The 22,648-nt window shown below is 39.1% G+C and overlaps 1 protein-coding gene across 1 annotated transcript in view; it reads left to right on the top strand.

Moving 5' to 3' along the window:
• Window positions 1-856: 856 nt before the first annotated feature.
• Window positions 857-22,648, top strand: part of LOC124777039 (guanine nucleotide exchange protein smcr8b-like) — a 105,845-nt gene continuing 84,053 nt past the window's right edge. The window contains exons 1-2 of the mRNA XM_047252305.1: window positions 857-925; window positions 8,015-8,170. Of these exons, the coding sequence (XP_047108261.1) occupies window positions 8,045-8,170 (126 nt within the window). The 5' untranslated portion in view covers window positions 857-925; window positions 8,015-8,044. The remainder of the gene's footprint in view (window positions 926-8,014; window positions 8,171-22,648) is intronic.

Here is a 22,648-nt window from a genome sequence, read left to right as displayed (position 1 = left end):
TAGTATCTCGACATAAGTTATAGCTATATCCGCAGTTTTAAAATATTCCTAGATCCCCCCCCCCCCCCCCCCCCCCGAATTAGAGCCATTTTGATTTTAACGGATCACAGAAGCTTACTCCAACATATGCAGACAGCTGTCATTCTCAAGAAATCTAATCCACTAGTAATGGATATCCAGCAAGCTGCAAAGGAAAACTAATATTTCAGAAAGAAGATAAAATTTATATGGCTCAAAGGACATGCTAACATAAAACAAAATGAAAACTCCGCTCACACGGCTTTCAGTATCAAAAACATCTTATTACCGTTACCAGATCTGCAGACTATTCCATACAGAAGAATAAGACATAAACTGAAAGGAGAATGTCAATTATGAGTTCTCATCTAAGGGAAATATCATGGCAAAATGTAGCCAAACATCCCCTCAGAGCCCAAGTTCCACACAGTTAAGGCGAATAAAAAAAATATTAGTTCCGTAATTAACATCATGTTTAACCCTGGATTATTCTTTAACCATCTGCACCGAATACTCGTTCCAGCAAACCAGAGCCAAATTATTGGGCTGTAAGTAACCTATTATTGTGAACGTGGTGGAATAACAATGGGATTCAATCACTTTTTTGGATGCAAACCAGCAAATCGATTTCATACAACAACTTATTCGATGTCATCAACCATTAGCAACTCTCTTTCATCAAAGTAACATTGTAGTTTTAAAACTAACAATGAAATTCCTTGATAAATGTAACCTTCTTCCGTAAACTCCAGATAGATGGCCGTAGGCTTCAGGTCAAAAGCCACTACAATAACATTGGTGTTCTAATAACTTTGTACACAGTAACATCGCAGGCCAGAGTGAAACCAAACAGACTGTACTATATGTAAATATTGTTATTTGACGTTTATGTAACTGGAATACACATGTAAGTAGAAATAGTTACTCATAGATGCAAGTTATATAATATTGTTTTCACTTCTTGTTATTAGGCGTTGCAGGAAGTTTATATTCATCTGTGGACGGGTAAATAATTATTTGAGTACGTTTTATTTCATTTAGTGACACAGTAACTGTAGTCGCCTTAAGGTGGATAGATGAACGTTTACGCTCTTCTTGAAATTTTAGGAGTGCGATACGCAATACTTACATTTGTGTGATCACCTCCGTGTGCTGTGCAAATTGGATAAACGCTCATTCAAATATAACAACGTACATACCCTTCCTTTCTCACATGTGTTACATACAACTAAGAGTTTAACTCCTTTTGGCGTTAAGAGTCAAAATTAGTCGAGCACCTTCTGTAAAAACTATTATTCGAAGCTATGGTCAGTGTAATTGAAACGTTGCTTGTAAAATTCATTCAGAGTTAACGCTAAAACACTATAATTATATTTTTTACATGTGTTTGCCCCAGCTGATGATGCTGAACCAGTGAAACTTGTGGGTTTGTTATTTTTTTTCGCAATGAATTTCGACTTCCTTTTCTGTGCTTTCACTTTGCCTTGTTGTTCATCGCTTCCCTGTGCCATCACCACACACACACACACACACACACACACACACACACACACACACACACACACAAAGGAGAGGGGAAAAGAAAAAACAACAAGTCCCACAGTCTGTGGCTACTGAGGCTGTGTGTGTGTGTGTGTGTGTGTGTGTGTGTGTGTGTGTGTTTGTCAGCAGCTCTGCTATATGATGAGTAGCAACCATCCTTTTCATAATATTGTTACATTCCATCCTAGATTTTTCCATTGTTTGTTTTGATTTTTACTATACAGATACATACCAGGCAGCCAGCACATTACTACATATGTGGCACATATGTTGAATATTAAAATTGTGAAAGGACTTATTTGACTTTTATAATAGGTCATAGTAATATGTCGTAGTATCTGGCTACAAACTCAGCTCATTTGTATTACTAAAAGGGAAGAGTGTAACGAGTAGTACAAATTATCAAACTTATACAGAAATGACATTAAAACATACACTCCTGGTTGTATGATGGCTTTCATTTTAGATAAAGATTGAAATTTGCATAGATATTTTCTCTGGGCAGTCCATGGCATGGTACAAAAAGTGCATCATGGGAATAAACTCAATTATTTGCTGATCCTCTAAATGATCTTATTTTTCTGCTGTGAGGTTAGTGGTGAAACTAGTAGGAAACTGTTGTTTAAATTTGTACAAAATGATCTGCTCAAAAAGAAAATATGTCTCATGAACAGGTTGGGGAATTCCAGAATGAGATTTTCACTCTGTAGTGGAGTGTGCGCTGATATGAAACTTCCTGGCAGATTAAAACTGTGTGTCAGACCAAGACTCGAACTTGGGACCTTTGCCTTTCGTGGGCAAGTGCTCTACCAACTGAGCTACCCAAGCATGACTCACGACCCATCCTCACAGCTTCAGTTCTGCAAGTACCTCATCTCCTACCTTCTGAACTTCACAGAAGCCCTTCTGCAAACCTTGCAGAACCAGCACTCGTGGCAGAAAGGAAATATGGAGACATGGCATAGCCACAGGCTGGGGGACGTTTCCAAGATGAGATTTTCACTCCGCAGCGGAGTGTGCACTGATATGAAACATCCTAGAAGATTAAAGCTGTGTGCCGAACCGAGACTCAAACTCGGGACCTTTGTCTTTGGCAGGCAAGTGCTCTACCACATGAGCCACCCAATCACGACTCACGATCCACCCTTACAGCTTCAGTTCTGCCAGTACCTCATCTCCTACCTTCCAAACTGCACAGAAGCTCTTCTGCATTGATCAGTTCCAGTTATGACTCGTTAATACTGTAATCATAGCAGACTATGAGGCGCTTCAGGCCGGAACCAAGTGACTGCTATGGTCGCAGGTTTGAATCCTGCCTCGGGCATGGATGTGTGTGGTGTCCTTAGGTTAGTTAGGTTTAAGTAGTTCTATGTCTAGGGGACTGATGCCCTCAGATGTTAAGTCCCATAGTGCTTAGAGGCATTTGAACCATTTAGCGGACTATGTTTTTCATATTCTTTTGTGGGCTGTGGAATGGTTTTCTCCACTGGGGAACAGTGACAGCATGGGGGTGGTCTGTTTGCCCAACGGCCAGTATGTTGTGTTCCATTAAACACCTGCACATTGATCACATCATTTGCAGTCATACCGAGAGCATAGGAACTGGAGTTGCGTGATCTTCTTGAGTGAGAACAGATTCAGTCTGAGTAGTGATTGCAGATGCACCTCCATATGATGAGAGACGGGAACACATAATGCATCCAAGAACATTGCTGAACATGATAGTTTTGATGGTCTAGGTGTAAGGGTGTGGTAAGGCATATTGTTGCATGGTTACTGACCTCCAAATCTCTAAACATTCCTTCACCATGTGCACCTTTTCAAGAGTGCATTTAGCTCTGACTTTATTTTCATGAATGACAATGTGTGACCATATGAATCGGTGCGCTTGAGGAGCTCTTGGAAGATGAGGATATTCAACGAATGTACTGACCTGCCTGTTCCACCAACTTAAATCCCATAGAGCACATGAGATGCATTGGGGAGAAGTATTGCAGTGTGTCCAAATGTGCCATTGACCATCCAGCAGTTGTCAACTGAACTGTGCTGGTGGAGGAATGGAACACCCTTCCAAGAACTCCTTACCACCCTTCTGTTCAGCGTGTTGTAGAGCATAAATTGCTGTCCATGGTGATAACACATCCTTTTAAGAACCGTGCATGCATGCATGTCCTAAGCAACTTTGCATTGTAATTAGAGTAACATAGGTACTGCAATATCATATTTATCTGCTGATACCGGGCAAGCGACTTTCAAATACAACGTTTGACCTGTACGGGAATATACGTATTGGAGGTATTGAGTACAGGTTGTAGACGCGTTGTTGACAACATATGGAAGTTTGAGTCTGGCTGTGAGTCATGCATGGATAGCCAAATAAGGCGACTGCTCATGATAGGCGGGAAATCGGGGTTCGAGTCCCAGTCCTGCACAAATTTTCGTTGTCGTCATTCCATTCTGCAGGCAGTGGTAGTCCATATTCGCAATTGCGATTCATTTAAACTATTTCATAATGTCTGTAGTCACCACAGTGCCTGTTCTTTTGGACATGCATTCTTGTCAAAAAGTACTTTGCTTTGTAGTCCGAATAACACAGGCACTGCAATATTGTATCATAAGTTGTGGTGACTTCAGTGTTATTATTGTTTTTGAATAAAAGTGTCATTTCTTTTCATCTCATTGTGTAATGTTACTAATAATCTACAGTTACTAATAATCAGCTGTCTGAGTATCAGCCAGCTATACTGACAAATAACGAACTTATTAACAAATTAATTTTTCAGAGACTAAGTCCCATACCGCTTGCAATGTATAAGAACTTTAACTTTGCTGCCTTAATCTCTGACCGTTGACGTCATCAACCGCTAGATGTTCATCGAGAACCAGGGGCTCAAGGATGCAACAAATTGATAAAAAATTACTATACTGAGTGCCATCATGACTATTTAGCAACAGCAGGATGTGTTGTGTAATGGCATGGTGGGCAGTTATAGGGGGTGGGTTGGTGGGTCCTGCCCATACGTGCATGCTGCTAGAGCGACTACAGCACGCGTATGGGATTACCACATAGCATCCTGCTATGGATGCTATGTCCCTAAGGGGCTCTGTTAGTGCCAAATATTGGAGCTTCCAATGACTAGCAAACCCCTATCCCCGTGTGCCTATTCCGACCCTGCTGAAGGAGTGGCCACGTGTCCACTCACAGGGTGAGTGGGTGGGGCTGGATGGCTAACCTCCACATTGAATCTGCACCTTGAGCAACATGAACATATTGCAGTATCGGCGGACCCCCTTCATGGGTACGCTGTAAGATACTTCGACAGCAGAGTCCGTGAGAGAAACAAGCAACACCTGGGGTCCATGAGAGAAACAAGCAGCACCTGGAATCCGTGAGAGAAACAAGCAACACCTGGGCAGCAGCCTGAAGATGTGTAACCGGCCAAAAGCATGTTCAGCTGTTCACTAACTGTGGCCCACTTCTCCTTTGTCTGCATGTCATGGACACATCCTGTCCATCCTAGTACTAGTAGCTTAATAATTAACCGTAACAGCACACAGAGAAAGTTAATATTTAACTTGCCACTCTCCTGGTGTGTGTCAAATGGAGGCAGTTGCCTTACTGAGCTGTGTAGCTGGCCATTCAAAAGAAATGACAACTGCATTGCAGACCTGTACATGTTCATGCAGTTGAAAATCTGTGTCACTGAATGAATCAGCAAGTATGCTCAAAGTGGAACAATGAGTGGCTATAGAAAGTAATGCTAACAATGCACCATCACAGCTGCAAGGCAAGGAGTGGGTTTTGCAGCCTTATCATTGTACCTGAGGGCAAATCAGGTGAAAAAATATATCAAACCTGGAAGTTTAGGCATGAACCATTGGACTGTGGTATATTGAGCTGATCTGCCTTAGGGAGCCAGCAACTCTCTCGAATAAATGCATCTCAACTACAAGCTCATCAACTTGGTGGAAAGATGGCTTGTGAAGGAAAGATAAAATCTTATCACTAAAAGGCCTCCTATACTACAGTGGAACAGAAATGGTTCAAATCCTATATGGAATAATTAAAACTCCTTGCACAAAGTTTCTGGCAGTTATGTGCTAAAAGGCCATTTCCTCTACAATAAGGACAATATTTGTCAACAAAAAATCCTCCTCCTCCTCAGCAGCAGCAGCATACAGGAACCACTATTTTTGTTTTGTGTGTGTGTGTGTGTGTGTGTGTGTGTGTGTGTGTGTGTGTGTCATTGGATTACAACATGTTTTTCATATCTGGTGCCTAATGAAGCAGTAGACAAATAGGGTCTTGCAGATCTGATCACACAGATCTGCCAGCCATTACTCCTTCGTGCAGATTTTCTTCTTCTACTCCAAAAAGGTTAGGCAGTTGCCTACTGCAGCTTCTTATTCCTTCTCATTATAAGAGCACAGTGATATGGGAGACCAGTTGAAGAATTTCTGGGAGAGTCAGGGTGTGACCTGCAATGAAAATTGGACTTCTTCAGGCACTCAGTTCATCAGTTTGTGGCATCCACAATTTCAGACCTTTCTGTCAGAAAACATGTTGTGTAATATGATATAGATAACTGCTGATCCAGCCCCAAGAGTACACATGTGATTATAGGTATGCAAGGCATCCGCTTCATCTGGTATTTGAATCCACAACATTTTTTCCTTGGTTGTGAATCATCTTGGGGACCACAATGGATGTTCCTTTACAAAGAAATTTCTTTCCTGCTTAAATTCGTTAAATAAACATAAATCAATGTCATAAAAAGAAGTAAGTTGCAAATACAAGCTCTCTAGTCACTATCTCTCACCCAAATTCAGTTTACAATCATACAAAATAATTCTACAGATTCCTGTCATTTCCAGCATCATGGCTGAGTATTCGATACACTGTATATTCCTTGTCATCACCTTCATGTGCCATACATTGTTCAAATTAGTTACTTGCCCATTTGTCTTCAGTGTGCAGCAGTGAGCAAGAATCCAACCAATCTAAGTGTTTTCAGAGAAATGTCTAAATTTTTGAAAATTGCATCTACATGTTGATAAGTATGTATTTCTTTTTTTCATTTTTCACCGGCACTTCAAGGATTGGATATGGTATACAGTAATTACAGTTTCATATTTAAATCTACCTCCAGTGTGTCTTATATGTTCCTTCAAAAATGATCACCCCATAAAAGGATATACTGTTGGGTTTTATAATCTAGACCTCATCTGTTTAGCGACAATAAGGGGCTACTATAAATGATTCATTAATTTCAGAGCTCTAAATTTTCCAAAGTACTGCATGAATGAATATGCTTAATGCATGAATAGAACAATGAACTCACAAAGTTTGGATTTTGAACCCTAAAAATGTTTTATGAATGCTCCTTTGGCCATATGACACATGTCCATGTGGTAGTCATGTTCGTTTCATACATTATGCAGTAACATCCTGTCAATGCTCATCACAGTAGTGTTGATGCATTATCTGAGCTGTTTCAGTGTTCTGTTCAGTGGGGGAACATAAACACTATTCCTAATGAACCCCAAAGGAAAAAGGCACAAGGTGTTAGGTTAGGGGACCTGGGAGGCAAAGGGAACAGAACCTCATCATCTTCACCAGTATATCCAGTCCAGCAATGCAGAAATTCATTGTTTAAGTAGCGACGAACTTCAGTGTTCCAGTGATGGGGCTTGTTTGAAGGTGAAATTCTGGCAGTCAGTGGAAATAACAACTGTCAGTCTTCTTGCTGAAGAAAAATGGCCCATACAGCTTTGTGTGTGACATTGCATGGAAGACAATAACCTCCAGTGAATGTCTTTCATGTGCCAGAACCTGCTATTTATATGATGATTCTTTTCCATAATTCCTTCTGAATACATGCAGCGCTGTTGTATAACAGATAAAGATCTCGCATATTCCATCCAATGTACAAAAACTGTTTTCTTGCTTTGTTGCCATTAGTCAAGGCACTGCACTCAGAACATGAACTGATGGGTACAGTGCAAATTCGGTGAGTTTATGGTTCCATTCATTCTTCAGTCATATTTGTTCATGTAACACTTGCAAAAAATTTAGAACTTTGAAAACGAATGAATAGTAGCCTTGTATATTCGTAAGAATGTCAGGCTAATACAGCAATTCAGTTACCTTACGGACCTCATTTCAGCTTTCTTATTCTTTTGATAGAGTGAGTAGTAATGAAAATAACTGAAGCAGGTGGAAACAGATAGGCCTATTAGGAATTAAGGCAGCGCAAATGTGTTGAGCTTTTTATTTGTGTATATTCATCTTATTAGATGTTAGAAATAAAAATAATAATAATGATGACGACAACAACAATAGAGTTACAAATAACAACTTTTATTTTTATGTATGTTAATGTTTGTTTAAACTAGTGATTTTTTCAGTAGCTATTCTAACTCTGTAGACAATTCTGTTACTTTCTGTTCATAGGAAGGCCTTCATTCAAGTACCTGGTACTAAATGGCAGAAATACATGCTGATCCTGTTGCCTTTGGGTACAAGGCATATTTTGAAAACAGTAAAATGCACATATCTCATGAAATGATATGTGAGGAGAATAAGGAACAACACATGTTTAATCCAGATGTAGGTATCATAATAATGCCAGATAGCAATAGAGCTTATTGTACAACGTTTTTAGGTTTTGTGTGTGTGTGTGTGTGTGTGTGTGTGTGTGTGTGTGTGTGTTTTTATACATTATGTGTTTTATTTTATGTTCATAATTAAGTATCTTCCATTTGACTGCGAAAACATAAAATACTGTTTAGGTACTCATTTTGTGATCAAGATAGGATTGTAAATATGAATAGCATGATGTCAGGGGTGTATGAGTATCTTGTGGTTATGACAATTTTAAGAATTTTAAGATCATGGTGCCACCCTTTTTAGTAATGCACCAGGTACTACAGCTACCGCCCACAGTGGATGTAAGTAAGGTCCTACTTCATCTGTAATGTGTACTGACATCCAAATGGTGTGTCTGCAACTAACTGAAGTGTCCGCCAGTGGCAGCACGATCACCAACCCCTGTCAACAGGACCACATTGTGCGATACTGCACCAGTGACGTTTGACATGGATATCATCCATATGAGGGCCCTCAGTTGTGAAATGTGTTCAAGACGTATAAACTACTTTCATTGTACTCTTGTTGATGTCACTCCATGACCCAGTAATTTTTATCTTCATTACAGATGTGTGTTTCCTCGTGTTCCTAGTTAGAACACAAGTGGCAACGTCTAGGGTTGAATTTTCACATGCTTTGGATTCTGTGGTTGGCTCGTCCGTGGAGGCTTTACTTCAGCCACTTCTGCGGCAACAGCAGGCACATAAGGCATGTTGGGTTGGTTGTTGGTTACGTTGACCCAGGCTCAGGCACTGGTTGTTCACCCGCCACTGTTTCCCCATGATGAATCTGTAGAAGACTGGGATGCAACGAGAAACAGCTTCACAAACATTTTATAGCATTCTGCATGGTCAACGTGTAGGTCTATAAGGCTCTTTTTCGAATCACAGATACCTTCTCCTTGCTTATTATGCCAGTTAGCTCCTCTGCAAGAACCAGCGTCACCTTCTTTCACCGATATATGTAGTTTGCTGTCCTCCTGTCATGTCAAGTGTACACATGTGGTCACTGCATGTGTTGAATTCTGCCAGTGTCGCAAACAGGTACAGCAGTCAAATCTAGTTGGGCAGCCGGGCTTTGTGGTCTCAGGTGTAAGTGTTGGTTCGCATGACTGAGTCACAGGTGTCTTATGTGGGAACCATGATCAGAGATCCAATCATTCATTTGGCCCCAGACAAGATGTGTGTCAATGTGTCCTCCAGTTTGAGAACCCCACGTTAGAAGAGGTTTTGAATATTGCACAGTTGTTCGGGGTTTCCTGAGCCACTAGCTGGCTTTTGGAGGCTTGGAGTAATGTCGCCATTGTTGATAACATGCAGCACCCGCACATGGAGCCTAGCGAGTTGGGTGAAGAGGAGATAGCTCAAGTACAAACAAGCCAACTGGGCTGACAAGGACAAACACATTGCAGGCAGCAGGAACAGTGAATGCCAATTCCTTCATGCCCCTTTTATTTAGTAGAGCGCAAGCAGATGTCCTGCCCCAAGCAGTGGGTCTTTTGCCATAAAGTTAAAAAATTGTCACATAGCAGCAGTATGTTGATCTCTACCTCCCACCAGGAGTCATGGCAGGAATTATACTGTTTTGTTATTGTGTTTGCCATTGTCTGGAGGCCAAAACAAAAATTTTTCATTGAAGTGTAGTTGATGGCTAAGCCATTAATCGTACAACTTGACACAGGGGCTACCGTGCCCCATTCAACTCACAGATGTACACCAAGCTGTGGCATTGGTTGATAAGCTACAGGGTGTTTCACAATGTTTTGATGATACCAGATTTGAATAATGTGCACTAAAGAAGAAGATACAGCAATCATGGCCCTGTCTATTACTTTCATCCCATACACAGATCGGTAAGCATGTTGTACTGTTTCACAGTGGAGCACTATTTTCACTATGGTGAATCTGCCAGGCACTTACAATGTGCCTTTCATAAGCATTTCAAGATTCAGCTGTGATATCCAATTCCTGCTTGTGGAGCAATAGGCCTACTGAATTGGGTAGGAAACTTCCAAGCAACTGCCAGTGCATCGAATCAGAAGTCAACCGGCCCTCGGAAAACTACCTTAACTCCTGAGAACACTGAATATGGGCATAGAATTTTTGACAGCAAGCCCTCATTGTTTTTTACAAAAATATGCCCAAACAGTTGGCTGAGAAGCCTTCAACACTTAAAAGATTGAAATTGCGATGAAATTTCCAGAATTCCTTCAGCAGCTATGAAACGTGTTTTCAAAACTGGGTAAAATGCCTCTAGTATTGCATAACCGTGAATGATAATCATTTGTCCGATGTAGTATTTCATAAGTAAAGTTGATTAAAAGTTGTACCTTGTGTAAAAGGTCAACTTGGTTCCTTAATTAGTTTGTGTGTTATTCAAATTTGAAGTTGTCAGAACATTGTGAAACACCCTACATAACATACAGCAGATTCCTATTCTTGGACTGTTCACAGCTGACACAGTTTACAAGTCAGTTGTCCCTTCCATTAAATACTTCTTGATTAACAGTCGAGTGCTGAAAATTTGTTTGAATTAGTTGCCTTTGCTACTTTTGGTTTTTCTATTGCAGATGCAGTTCATATGGTGTCAGACCAAGTGTCTTATTGCAAATTGGATTCCTTGTGTTCTGAGGTTTCAGATCTGTTTGCACCAGGGTTAGGTTGTGCAAGCAATTTCACGGCTTACATCACTGTCAAACTCTTGTCAAGATGGAGCTGGATCGCTTAACGTAATTAGACCGATACCCTTGAGTACATTGGTTATTATGCCCTTAGTGATCATAAAGAAGCTGTCCTCTGAGCTTTGGCTCTTTGGCAACTTGGAGGTCATTATTAATGCATAGGCAGTCATAGACGCTTTCCCTGCCTTGTCACCCCGAGGAGCTGCTTCCTTGTGTTCCTAGTCAGAGCACAGTTATCCAGCCATTGAAAGGGAACCTACAGTTTAATGTCTAATCTAAACCAAGTATTGTTTCTTGTGCATTTTCGCATTATTGAGAGGTGAGTGCTAGATTAAAGGCAAATAAAAAATTTCTGCTTCCCAATCAGGATTAGATCCTGTGACCTAGGGGTTTCCAGTCATGTGCTGTACCATTAGACCATCAAACTTGACAGAGAGACAATTAAAAATAGATATTGATGACCATGAGTTCCTTTTCTCAAAACAATTCATCCTTAATCTTAGTTTTAATCTTTGAGGTTTTGTTATTCTTTCACCGCTTTTTTTTTTCTATATTTGTATTTTTGGCATTGCTCCTCACAAAAGGAATCTGAATATTGAACATTTACAAGCTGATATTAAAAAAAATTAATTGCAAACTGGAAATATAACAAAGTGAATATAGAGAAAAATACTTTGCTGGCTACTTCCCAGACAGCAGTGAGAGAATAAAAATAGGATATAACATAAAACCTTATGCTCCAATAAGGTTAAAAAAGCCACACTAATTAAAACACAAATAACCAAAAGAGGAAAATGTAACAACTATACGTCAATCATAAAGTATCAACACTATTTGTAGAAAAAATCTACATAAGTGAATTCTTTGAGAGAATAAAAACATACACTATTATTTGTAACCTACAGTGATTCCATTATTTATCTGGGTCATAGGAGAGAGACCAGCTTGAAAATTACAAAAATTAGTAATTATATTTATCAATATTTGATAATTATGGGCTTTGTCTCCTCTTCTCTATATTCTGATTTGTAACTACTCTGCCAGATTCTCATGTTTTCATTTCGTCTCTTTACGCCTTGAACTACCTTTCTTATACTTATTCTTAGCATAAATTTGAGTCCCAGTTTGTCACAATTTATTTCCTGTTACTGGTATCATGGAAAACTTTCATGTTCGATTGTTTAAATACTATTTATCCTATAAGTTATTTCTTCTTTCTTTTTTACAGAATAAAGGCTTATGAATGCCAAGAGTTTGAGTGTATTTGTTCTTGTGTCTACCTATTTAGTTTATAAATTGCTAGGGGCCTGAAAAATTCACATTTGTGATAAATGCAAACACAGGTGCACATTCACCTCAAGATGCAATTTTATGTAATAAATGCTGTTTCATAGCAAATTGTGTACAAATGAAATATTTTGTCAGAGATAGTTTGAAATAGCTTTATTGTCTGCATATAAATATTGAAAAAGTAACCAGCTTTTGGTAGCTGATATTAGACAACATACAGTGCTGTCCAATTTTGAAATAGAATATGTGTAAGGTCATGTTCGCAATATAAAGAGCACACCTATGCACCTGTACAATGACATATCAATGCACTCATAAGTTACATTGAGGACACATGTGAAACGGGGGGTGGTTGAACGGTCTCTATACATACTGAGTATGGCAAAGTAGAAATTAACTGTAGGACTAAGAACAAAGAATTGTGTACATTTTTTGCTACCTAAAGGCAGTATATAAAAAATTGTGGACTTATTAATTGGCAGTTTTACATGTGGAGTGTTTTGAACTATGGGTGTGTACGATACCAGTAGAGGTCATCCCAGGATTACCACATTATTGATGTTGCCAGCCTCGGCAGACAATTGTGTGGTAGCCATTACAAAATATTTATTCACTCTGCTTTGCTTTGCATTGTGTATAACACATTATTTTCTTTTCATGTTTTAAAATGAATGAAAAGACTATTCCTGATCCATCAAGGGGTTCAAGTATGACTCTCACAACACCAGAAGGGATCAACAAACTGCATCTCAGTTCTGCTTTCGCAGAAATACAGCATATGGGCATAGGCTGGCCGACCTGTGAGGGGGAGGCGGGGCTTGTTCCTCTGCACCACTGCTCATCTATTGAGTGTGTGAAGTTTTTGTTTGTTTACGGTAGCTGCTGCCTGTTATGTTATAGTGTCCACAGTATAGTGACCGCGTGCAGTGTCATCCTGTAAAGTGTGAATAGGATTATTTTCAATTCTACTTCCAATTTAAGTACGTTGTCAGTTCCATCTTTACATTAGATTAGATGTACTTTTCATTCCAATTGATCCATAGCGAGGAGATCCTCTGGGATGTGGAACATGCCAGAAAACAAGAAACACAATAAATATTAACAAAATAAGAACAGATATGCTGATATACTTTCCACAGATCCAAAACGAAATTGTCCTACATTTAAAAGGATATAAAAACTTGTCACTGAATTGTTAAATGTCCAATACACTTAAGTGCACATGATAATTCTTAGGCTATTGTAGCCAGGCATCATCAAATAAAAAAAAAAATTACCACACATATTTACAATGATCACCTTACTACACAAAATTTTTACGGAAGGACAGGTTATACACAATATTCACATTGTGTGATATAACAACATATATGCATCAGTCAGTTCTGCTAAGAAATTCATCACTGGAGTAGAAGGAGTTGTCCACCAATAAATCCTTTAGACTCTTCTCAAACTGAACTTTATTATTAGTTAAACTTTTTATGGCTGGTAGCATGTTGAAAATTGCTGAATAGTGGATAGCTTTCTGAACCAAAGTAAATGAATGAGATTTTCACTCTGCAGCGGAGTGTGTGCTGATATGAAACTTCCTGGCAGATTAAAACTGTGTGCCCGAGTTCGAGTCTCGGTCAGGCACACAGTTTCAATCTGCCAGTAAGTTTCAAAGTAAATGACATTAAATCTTTGTGAGAATTGTTCTTATTTCTGGTGCTGATTCCGTGAACTGAGCTGTTTGTTTGGGGTGGGGGAAGAGGTATATTTTTAATGACAAATTTCATCAAGGAATAAATATACTGGGAAACAGTAGTTAGTATCCCCAGTTCCTCAAACAACTCTCTGCAGGACATTCTTGAATTCACACCACAAATAATTTGTATTACATGTTTAAATGACCCCAGAAAATAATCCCATATGATATTATGGAATGAAAGTAAGCCTAGTGCACTAGCTATTGTAATTCTATATTGCCTTTGTGTGACAACATTCATGTAGGAAAATAGAGATTTGCTCAGATGCTTCAGCAGTTTTGTGGTGTGCTCCTCCCGGTTAACTTTATTATCAAGCTGTAATCCCAAGAATTTAACACTGTCAACTTTTTATATCTGCTTGCCATCGCATTATAGGCATATAGTGGCAGGAAAACTTTTACAAGTTCTGAATTATATATGGTATGTTTTTTCAATGTTTGGTGACAGACATTTGGCTAGGAACCATTTATTAATGTCCATGAGAACTTCATTTGATTTACTATTTATTGCAATGTTTATATCATGTGAAAACAAAACAATGTGCTATCTGGCAATGTTTCTGATGCAAAGGTCATTGATATACATAAGAAAAAGGAAGGGCCTTAAGATGGAACCTTGGGGGACACCACATATTATAGTTCCTGGTTGAATGATGTCTATAGCTTAATGCATGTCTCTTGCCTATTGACCCTCTTTGTTTTCTGTCAGAGATATAAGATTTGAACCGTTTTGTAGCATTTCCTGTTATACCATAATATCCTAATTCACTTAAAGAATATTGTAATTTAGACAGTCAAATGCTTTTGACGGATCACAAAACATACCAGTAGCCCGTAATTTAATGACAAATGAATTAAGTACATTCTTACTGTGTGTGCAGATAGCGTTATCAGTATCGGAATCCAATTGAAATCCGAATTGTGACTTGGATAATATTTTGATGCCAGATGGTTAAGAAGGTGATTGTATATTATCTTTTCTAAAGTTTTTGAGAATATGGGCTAAAGTGAAATTGGACAGAACTTTTATGATATATCTTTATCTCCTTTTTTATACAAAGGCTTAACTTCTGCATATTTCAACCATTCAGGAAATGTTGCACTGATAAAAGAGTGGTTACACAAATAACTTAAAATATCAATAAACTCAGAGACACACTGTTTTATCAACAGTAGTCTGTAGCATTGACATGTATGGGTCATATGGCCCACAAAAGGGCTTTGCTGTGCTGTTGGCGCTTACATGCTACAGACTTGAAATCACTGAATTGGAAAAGAAAAGTGGTGCCAAGAAACACTTTAAATCAGAGAAGCGTTTTGACATTCTGTTCACCGGGGAGAAAATGTTCTTACTTCTCAACAGAAACAATCATTTGCTGAAATTTTAAATAAAGCCAAAGAAAAGAAATCCAGAGACTTTTTTGTTGAAAACTGTTGAAGTTTCTCCAAAAGAAAATATTCCATTCAGAAAGCTGTTACTATAGAGAATAAAAGCTATTTATTCTCTTCTTTATTATTTTATCTCCAATAGTTGTTTTTTAATTTCCCTTTTTTTCTCTTTTGCTAGCAATTTCATCTTTAAGCATGTATCATGACAAACTTTTAAATTTGTGTGCTGGACAATAACAAAAACCACTCAAATGTGAGTAGGATTCACACCCTGAGGGTTCTGTACTAATGTAATTATGTATATAGGTAAAGAAACTTCCTGGCAGATTAAAACTGTGTGCCGAACTTGGGACCTTTGCCTTTCGCGGACAAGTGCTCTACCATCTGAGCAATGTATATAGGTAGTTAATCTGTAGGTTTCGATGAGTGAGTTTGTGACTGAAAATGTGTGACATGAGTGACCATACCTTTTGATTGCATTGACTTAGAAGCTTGAATTTTTTATGCCATCGAGAGACTGTGGACATTAGTATTTGGCATAAATTCCAACTTAATACCTATACCTGTACCTCTGAGAAAGGTGTCCTGACAGACAGATGACAAATTAATTGTGTAAGGGTTCCATTTTTGCTTACTGACGTATGTAACCCAAAAAGCAGATGCTCATATGCCAAAAATAGATGCTACATTTTCAGTTCCTTACAAGTTGCAGTATATGTGCTAAAAGCTTTTAGAGACTCTAATTTAAGTTGATGATTATGCAGATGCTGTAGCTAGACTTCAGATGCTACAAGTGAAAATACTGTTGTTACAACTAAAGTACACCCATATTGAGAAGAAACATAACACCTTGAACGACTTGAGATAGGACATTCATATTCACAGGACATGTCCATTAGTATTTGTTCTGCAGAAATGATTAGCATTTCAGTCACCTCGGTTTAGCATGTGTCCTGTGGCCTAGTAGGCACAGAGTCCACCATGGGCTCTGATAACTTGTTCCATGCTTGACGGCATTGACGCGTATAAGGCAAGAATGGCGCCCTGTGGTATAACTATACTTGCTGTATTCAACTGGTTCCAAAGTTCATCTGCAACTGTCGTTTCATCATATCCCACACATTTTGATTGGTGACAAGTCTGGTGATCTGGGAGGCTAGGACAAATGGCTGACATCCTATGACACCACAAAGGCATGTGTTCATGCAGCAACATATGGTCATGTTTTGTCTTGCTGTATGGTCATGTTTTGTCTTGCTGAAAAATGACATATGGGGTGTTGTGCAGAAAGGATATGGCTACAGGTCACAGGATGTCATTCACATAGGTCACACTGGTAATATTGTTCTGAACACACACCAACTGCATGCCACACCATAAGGCCTTGAGTGGGCACTATATGTCTAGTGCAAGTGCAGTCATTGTGATGCCACTCTCCATGTCTGTGGTGATCCAGAATGCAGCCATCATTTTCACACAAAAAGAACCTGGATTCATCTGAAAACCCTTTCTGAAACCATTCCTCCACCAGTGATGTCATTCCATACACCATTGCCATCTATCATGTTTTTGCAAAGTTGTGGAAGGTACATTCATCAAAGGTGGTGGAAAAGTGGACTATGTGCACTTAACCCATGCTGTAATGAATGAACGGTGATGGACTGTCATCCTTGATAGTGTACGATGTGTTACACTGTTCCATTAGAACTCAAAAGGACACAGATATCTCCTGCAATGCCGTTCTGATGAGGTGTCGATCTTTGGGGGGGGGGGGGGGTGTCTACGTTTTGCAGCGTGACCCATCTCATTGTGTTTTACAGCCTTTTGTGAGCTATTCTGCACACACTCGTTGCACTGCCGAAACACTTCGTCCCGCACGAGCAGCAGTTTCCCAGATCGATGCATCACTTCTCTTATGCCAATAATGTGCCCTCTTTCAAACTCACTCATTTGACTTAGTTTCATGCATACATCTGTAAGGCATCCTGCATGTCTGCTCAAGTCATACAGTTCCATTACCCTTGGTTTGTAGCAACAACGAGAGTGGCAGGCACACGTTACCAGCACTTGGTGTTATGCTGCTACGTCAATGTTGACCTTGAACCCACCAGCCAACATGTTTCAGATGCTAATCATTTTTGCAGAATGTACTACTGTACATGTCCTGTGAATATGAATGTCCTGTCTATAGTTGGTCAAGGTGTTACATTTTTTTCTGAATATGAGTGTAGAAAAAAAAGGCTCTTGTAACACAACATAATTTGGGAAATTCATGGCCACAAAAAACACTGAATGAGCATGAATGATGATATTTTGCATTCTTAATACTTTTCCCTTCTTCCGTTTTAAATGTAAATCTCAGTAATTAAATTTTTAATAAGCAGATTGCCTGTCTACAGCTTTTGTGGAGTACAGCCCTTTACGGATGTGAAACTTGGACTTGTGGAAAAGAAGAAAAGAGAAGATTAGAGGCATTCGAAATGTGGTGCTACCGGAGAATGGAAAAAATCAGCTGGCGAGACAAGGCTACAAACGAAGATGTCCTCAGAAGAGTGAAAGAAAACAGATCTCTTTGGCGAAATATACAGAAAAGAAGAATAACCTTCATAGGTCACATTTTACGGCATAACAATTTCATTAAGAGAATATTAGAAGGAATCATTGAAGGAAGAACTCGCCGAGGACGACCTAGATTAAGCTACATTCAACAAGTAATAAATGACATCGGGTGCCAGACCTATGCAGATATGAAGAAGAAAGTTGACAAAAGAACGGAATGGCGTGCTGCTGCCAACCAACCTGTGGGTTGATAACCGAAGAAGAAGAAGAAGCTTTTGTCTCAGTCTATTACATTTTCACCAGAAAAGGCGTGACAGCATTTTTAGTGTCAGGTGCCACTTGCTGTGGAACATCTGTTTGCATTTTTAGCAGTAGTTATTTGACAACAGTACATAATGCAGGTCCTGCCAGGAAGTTACCTGGTCTAGAATTGTTGTTGACATCTGCCTCCACCAAATGTCGACAGCCAATGAGATTGAATTGCCTTCCGGGTGCCCTGCAATGAGTAATGCTGGATGGTGATAACTGCTGTACTCCAGATTACACTGTCTTCTGTGGTAATAAAATTTCATTCATTGATTTCTGTAGCAAGATCTTGTGAGGATCACCATACCAAGCTACCTTCAAACTTACCACTGTGTCACAGACACTTGTATCAATGACTGCCTTCATTCTTATAAAATTATGCAAATTGTTAGGCTTCCTCTCCAGACTGCTTGGAAATGGGCGGGAAGGAAGCATCAATTTTGTACTGCTTTGGGTTCTTGCTTTCTTCTAGTTCTTCGGTATTTCAAGATTGATTAAATTCATATTGGTGCATTATTGAATAGTGGTTGTAATTGGTATAATTGTCACTTCAATAAAAAGCAGTTGACATTTATAAAGTGAGACTCTGTGACAAAAGTCTACATCTTATTTACTGCCTAAAGAGGAAATGAAGTATGTGAATAGATAACACTCTAGGTTCAAGGTAAAAGGAAAGAAATAAAGTAAGTTTGTCCAAAGATTTAGATGTGGTACTCAGAATGTGGCTGTTCCATTTATTCTGTTATCGGGTTTCATGGGACCATGGAAGTAAAGCTGCTTAACTGTGGAACAAGTCAGTACACACTTTACAAAATACTGATAGAAAAACTGACAAACAAAAGAAACTAAAGAATTAGTCAAGCATGAAAGAAATTGTGAGAGAGTGTTGCAAGGAACTCCTGTGCAGAATGGAAGGTGTGTCGAGCAAGGAAACCTCCCAACTTCAATTTGAAGACTTATAGTTTATTAATAAGTTTGTCTCATTTCTGCTTGAAGTCCATTGAAAATGAAACCTGCTGAATAGTCCATACCTTTCTTTACAAAACTTACAGGAAGAGTTATTCAAGTGCAAATTATTTTTCTGTTGTATCTTCACTCGGGAATAATAATAATAATAATTTTTGTGGTCTCAGAAACTACATCAGTCCAAAATTGATGAAATTGGAAAGGGAGAGTGAAAATTTCTCAAAAAAATTTACAGTGAGATTAATGTAAATGCCACATGGGTTAAAAGAAAAACTGCTGCCCTATACACACCTGTAGACAAGTTCACTGATGCAATCATAGGAGATGCTTGAAGTTTGTGGTCACATCTGTGGAACACAGATAACACTAGGTTAACTAAAAAGGTATGTACTCAATATAAGAAATTCAAAACATGCAAAAATCTCTTGATTAGAAGAAACTAAACAGGACTTATGAGAAATGAACACTACAGAAGATACCATCTTGTTGATCACACATTCACAGAGAAAGCTATAAAGATCTCTGGGAAACAATGGACAGGCGCATGCAGGAAACAACACAGATAAATCATGAAGAGATTTTGGTAAGAGAAGAAGGAAACAAAACCACCAGACCAAAGTAACAAGTTCAAATGTGCTCTTTAATTGGACATAACAAAGAAAGAAAGAAAGAAGAATAAGTTCGTATAGATCAATGGCCTAGTACATGTTGAAAGACATTGAACTCCTCCTCAAAGACTTTTGTGTCCCTAACCAACCACAGTAATCCTCCCAACAGAAGCAGACCTACAGCTTAACATGGAATCTGAACCACATGTCATTCCTGGCAAATCTTCACATTATTGAGAGGTGAAGGGCAAATTAAAGGCAGACAGGAAAATATACTGTTTCAACCAGGATTCAAGCCACAACCTCTCAGTCTCCAAGCATGTGCTTTACCACTAGGTCACCAGGTCCAACGCTGAATGAATGTTGTCAACAATGACTCTTACGACTAAGCATACATATGGTGATGACAGAGATAGCATTCTGAGACACCTACACAACAGCCCCTGTGTAGTTCACTAGCTGACATTGCAGAACTGCCTGAGTGCCCTTTTCTAGGCAAGGAATTTTCTTATCCGATGCACAGAGTTGCTGCAAAATATGATACAACAGAAGATGGTAGAGTGAAAGCAAAGTAAACAAGCCTTTTCATTCTGATGTCAAACATAGTGGATGTTATTTTATAATAAAGATAGCAGCATTGTCTCTGCACAAGATGTTGAATGTTACAGTGCACTGCACTTTCTTGCAGTTGAGCCTTAATCTGTTCTTTAAGAACCACATACCAATGGTACTGACTGCCCTATTAGTTATGCTCCAAATATGGCATTTTTTAACCAGTTTTTTGTTCTGCTTCATTGGTTTGTAGCATCTTTCATTTTCACCCCAAGGAAAACATCAGATAGATGCTTTAACTAACAACAATGTTTCTGTTGTTATGTCCAATGTAGAGACAAATTGGATTCAAGATCCTCTGACAATAATAATAAAATGCCACTTGCAATGTCTTCAACAATTTTGATTGACATCTGTGAGCTGTAATACCCGTTGCCACATGTGCCTTCTTACTGACTGAAAAAAAAAAAAAAAAAATCACAGAGATAGTTGTAGCTCATCTTAATTATATGTGGTCCATCGCAGAGGCTACCATGTACCACTACTAGTCGTTTCCTTTCCTGTTTGACTTGCAAATAGAATGAGGGAAAAATGACTGTCTACTAGCCAACATATGAGGCCTAATTCCTCTCATCTTATCTTTGTGTTCCTTAAGCAAAATGTACATTGGTGACAGTAGAATTGATCTGCAGTTGGCCACAAATGCCAGTTCTCTAAATTTCCTCAATAGTACCTCATGAAAAGAGCATTGCCTTCCCTTCAGGGACGCCTGTTTGAGTTCGTGAAGCATTTCCATAACAGGTGGGTGCTGATCGAACCTATCAGTATGAAATCAAGCAGCATGGCTCTGAATTGTTTCAATGTCTTCCTTTAATCTGATATGGTGGGTATCCCAAACACTTGAGCAGACTTGAAAATTTGGTGCACTAGCATTCCCTACGCCATCTCCTTTATTAATGAGCTGCGCTTTCCCAAAATTCTCCCCATTAAACAAAATCGAGCAGTTGCCTTCCCAACTCTCAACCTGATGTGTACATTCTATTTCATATCGCTTTGCAATATTATTCATCGATATTTAATTGATGTGATAGCATCAAGCAGTGCATTATGAATGCTGTTCTGAATGTTATAGGATTGTTTTTCCTACTCATCCCCATTAACTTACATTTTTCTACATTTAGAGAAAGCTGCCATTCACCATACCAACTAGAAATTCTGCCTAAGTCATCTTGTGTCCCCTTACAGTCATTCAAGGACGACACCTTCCCATACATCACAGCATCATCAGCAAACAGCCATAAATAGCTGTTCACCCTTTCTACCAAATCATTTCTAAGAATAAGTGCCTGTGATGGACAGTCACCATTGAGGACTTTCCACTGAGTTCTATTACTTAAAAAGTCTTTGAGCCACTCACATATCTGGAAACCTATTCCATATGTTTGAACCCTCATCAGCTGTCTGCAGTGGGGTACAGTGTTGCTTCTATCCATGGTTTGTAGCATATAGTGAGAAAAGGGCAAGTTGAGTTTCGCACGAGTGGCACTTTCTTAATCTACACTGATTTGTGGGCAGAAGCTTTTCTGTCTCGAGAAAATTTGTGATATTCAAACTCAGAAAGTGTTCAAGAATTCTGCCACAAACCGACCTTAAGGATATTGGTCCGCAATTATGTGAGTCTCTTCTTTCACTTTCTTATCTACAGGAGTCACCTGCATTCTTTTCCATTTGCTTGGGACTTTGTGCTGGGTGAGAGATTCATGATTAATGCAGGTCAAGTAAAGTTCCAGTGCTGTGGAGCAAATTCTGCAAAGCCTAACTGGGATTCCATCCGGACCTGGCAACATATTTATTTTCAACTCCTTCAGTTGCTCCTCTATGCCAGGGAAGTTTACTTATATGTCCTTCATGTTCGTATGATTGTCCTGCATGAATGATTTCTGAAACTCTGAAATTTAAAACTTCATCCTGTGTTTCACTGTCTTCTATTGCCAAACCCGACTGGTCAAGGAGTAAATGGACAGGAGCCTTCAACCTGCTTAGTGATTTTACATATGATCAGAATTTTCGTGGGTTCTTGGCAAGATCTTTTGCTAAGGTATGACATTGGCAGTTTTTGTACGCTTTGTGCATTGATCTTATGGACGCATGAATATCTAACTTTACCTGTCAACATTTGTGCATTCTTTTTTGGACCGAGAGTGCAACAATCTCTGTTTCCTCATCGTTTTCTGAATTTGATTATTGAACTATGGAGGGTCTTTCCAGCCTTGACCCACTTACTGGCACATACATGTCCAGAGGACCATGTCTACGTCCATCATATTGCAACTAAATTATGG

The sequence above is a fragment of the Schistocerca piceifrons genome, chromosome 2 (assembly GCF_021461385.2).
Source record: "Schistocerca piceifrons isolate TAMUIC-IGC-003096 chromosome 2, iqSchPice1.1, whole genome shotgun sequence".
NCBI lineage: Eukaryota > Metazoa > Arthropoda > Insecta > Orthoptera > Acrididae > Schistocerca > Schistocerca piceifrons.
Note: the sequence above shows the minus strand (reverse complement) of the source record. Positions and strands in the feature narration are given on the sequence as shown.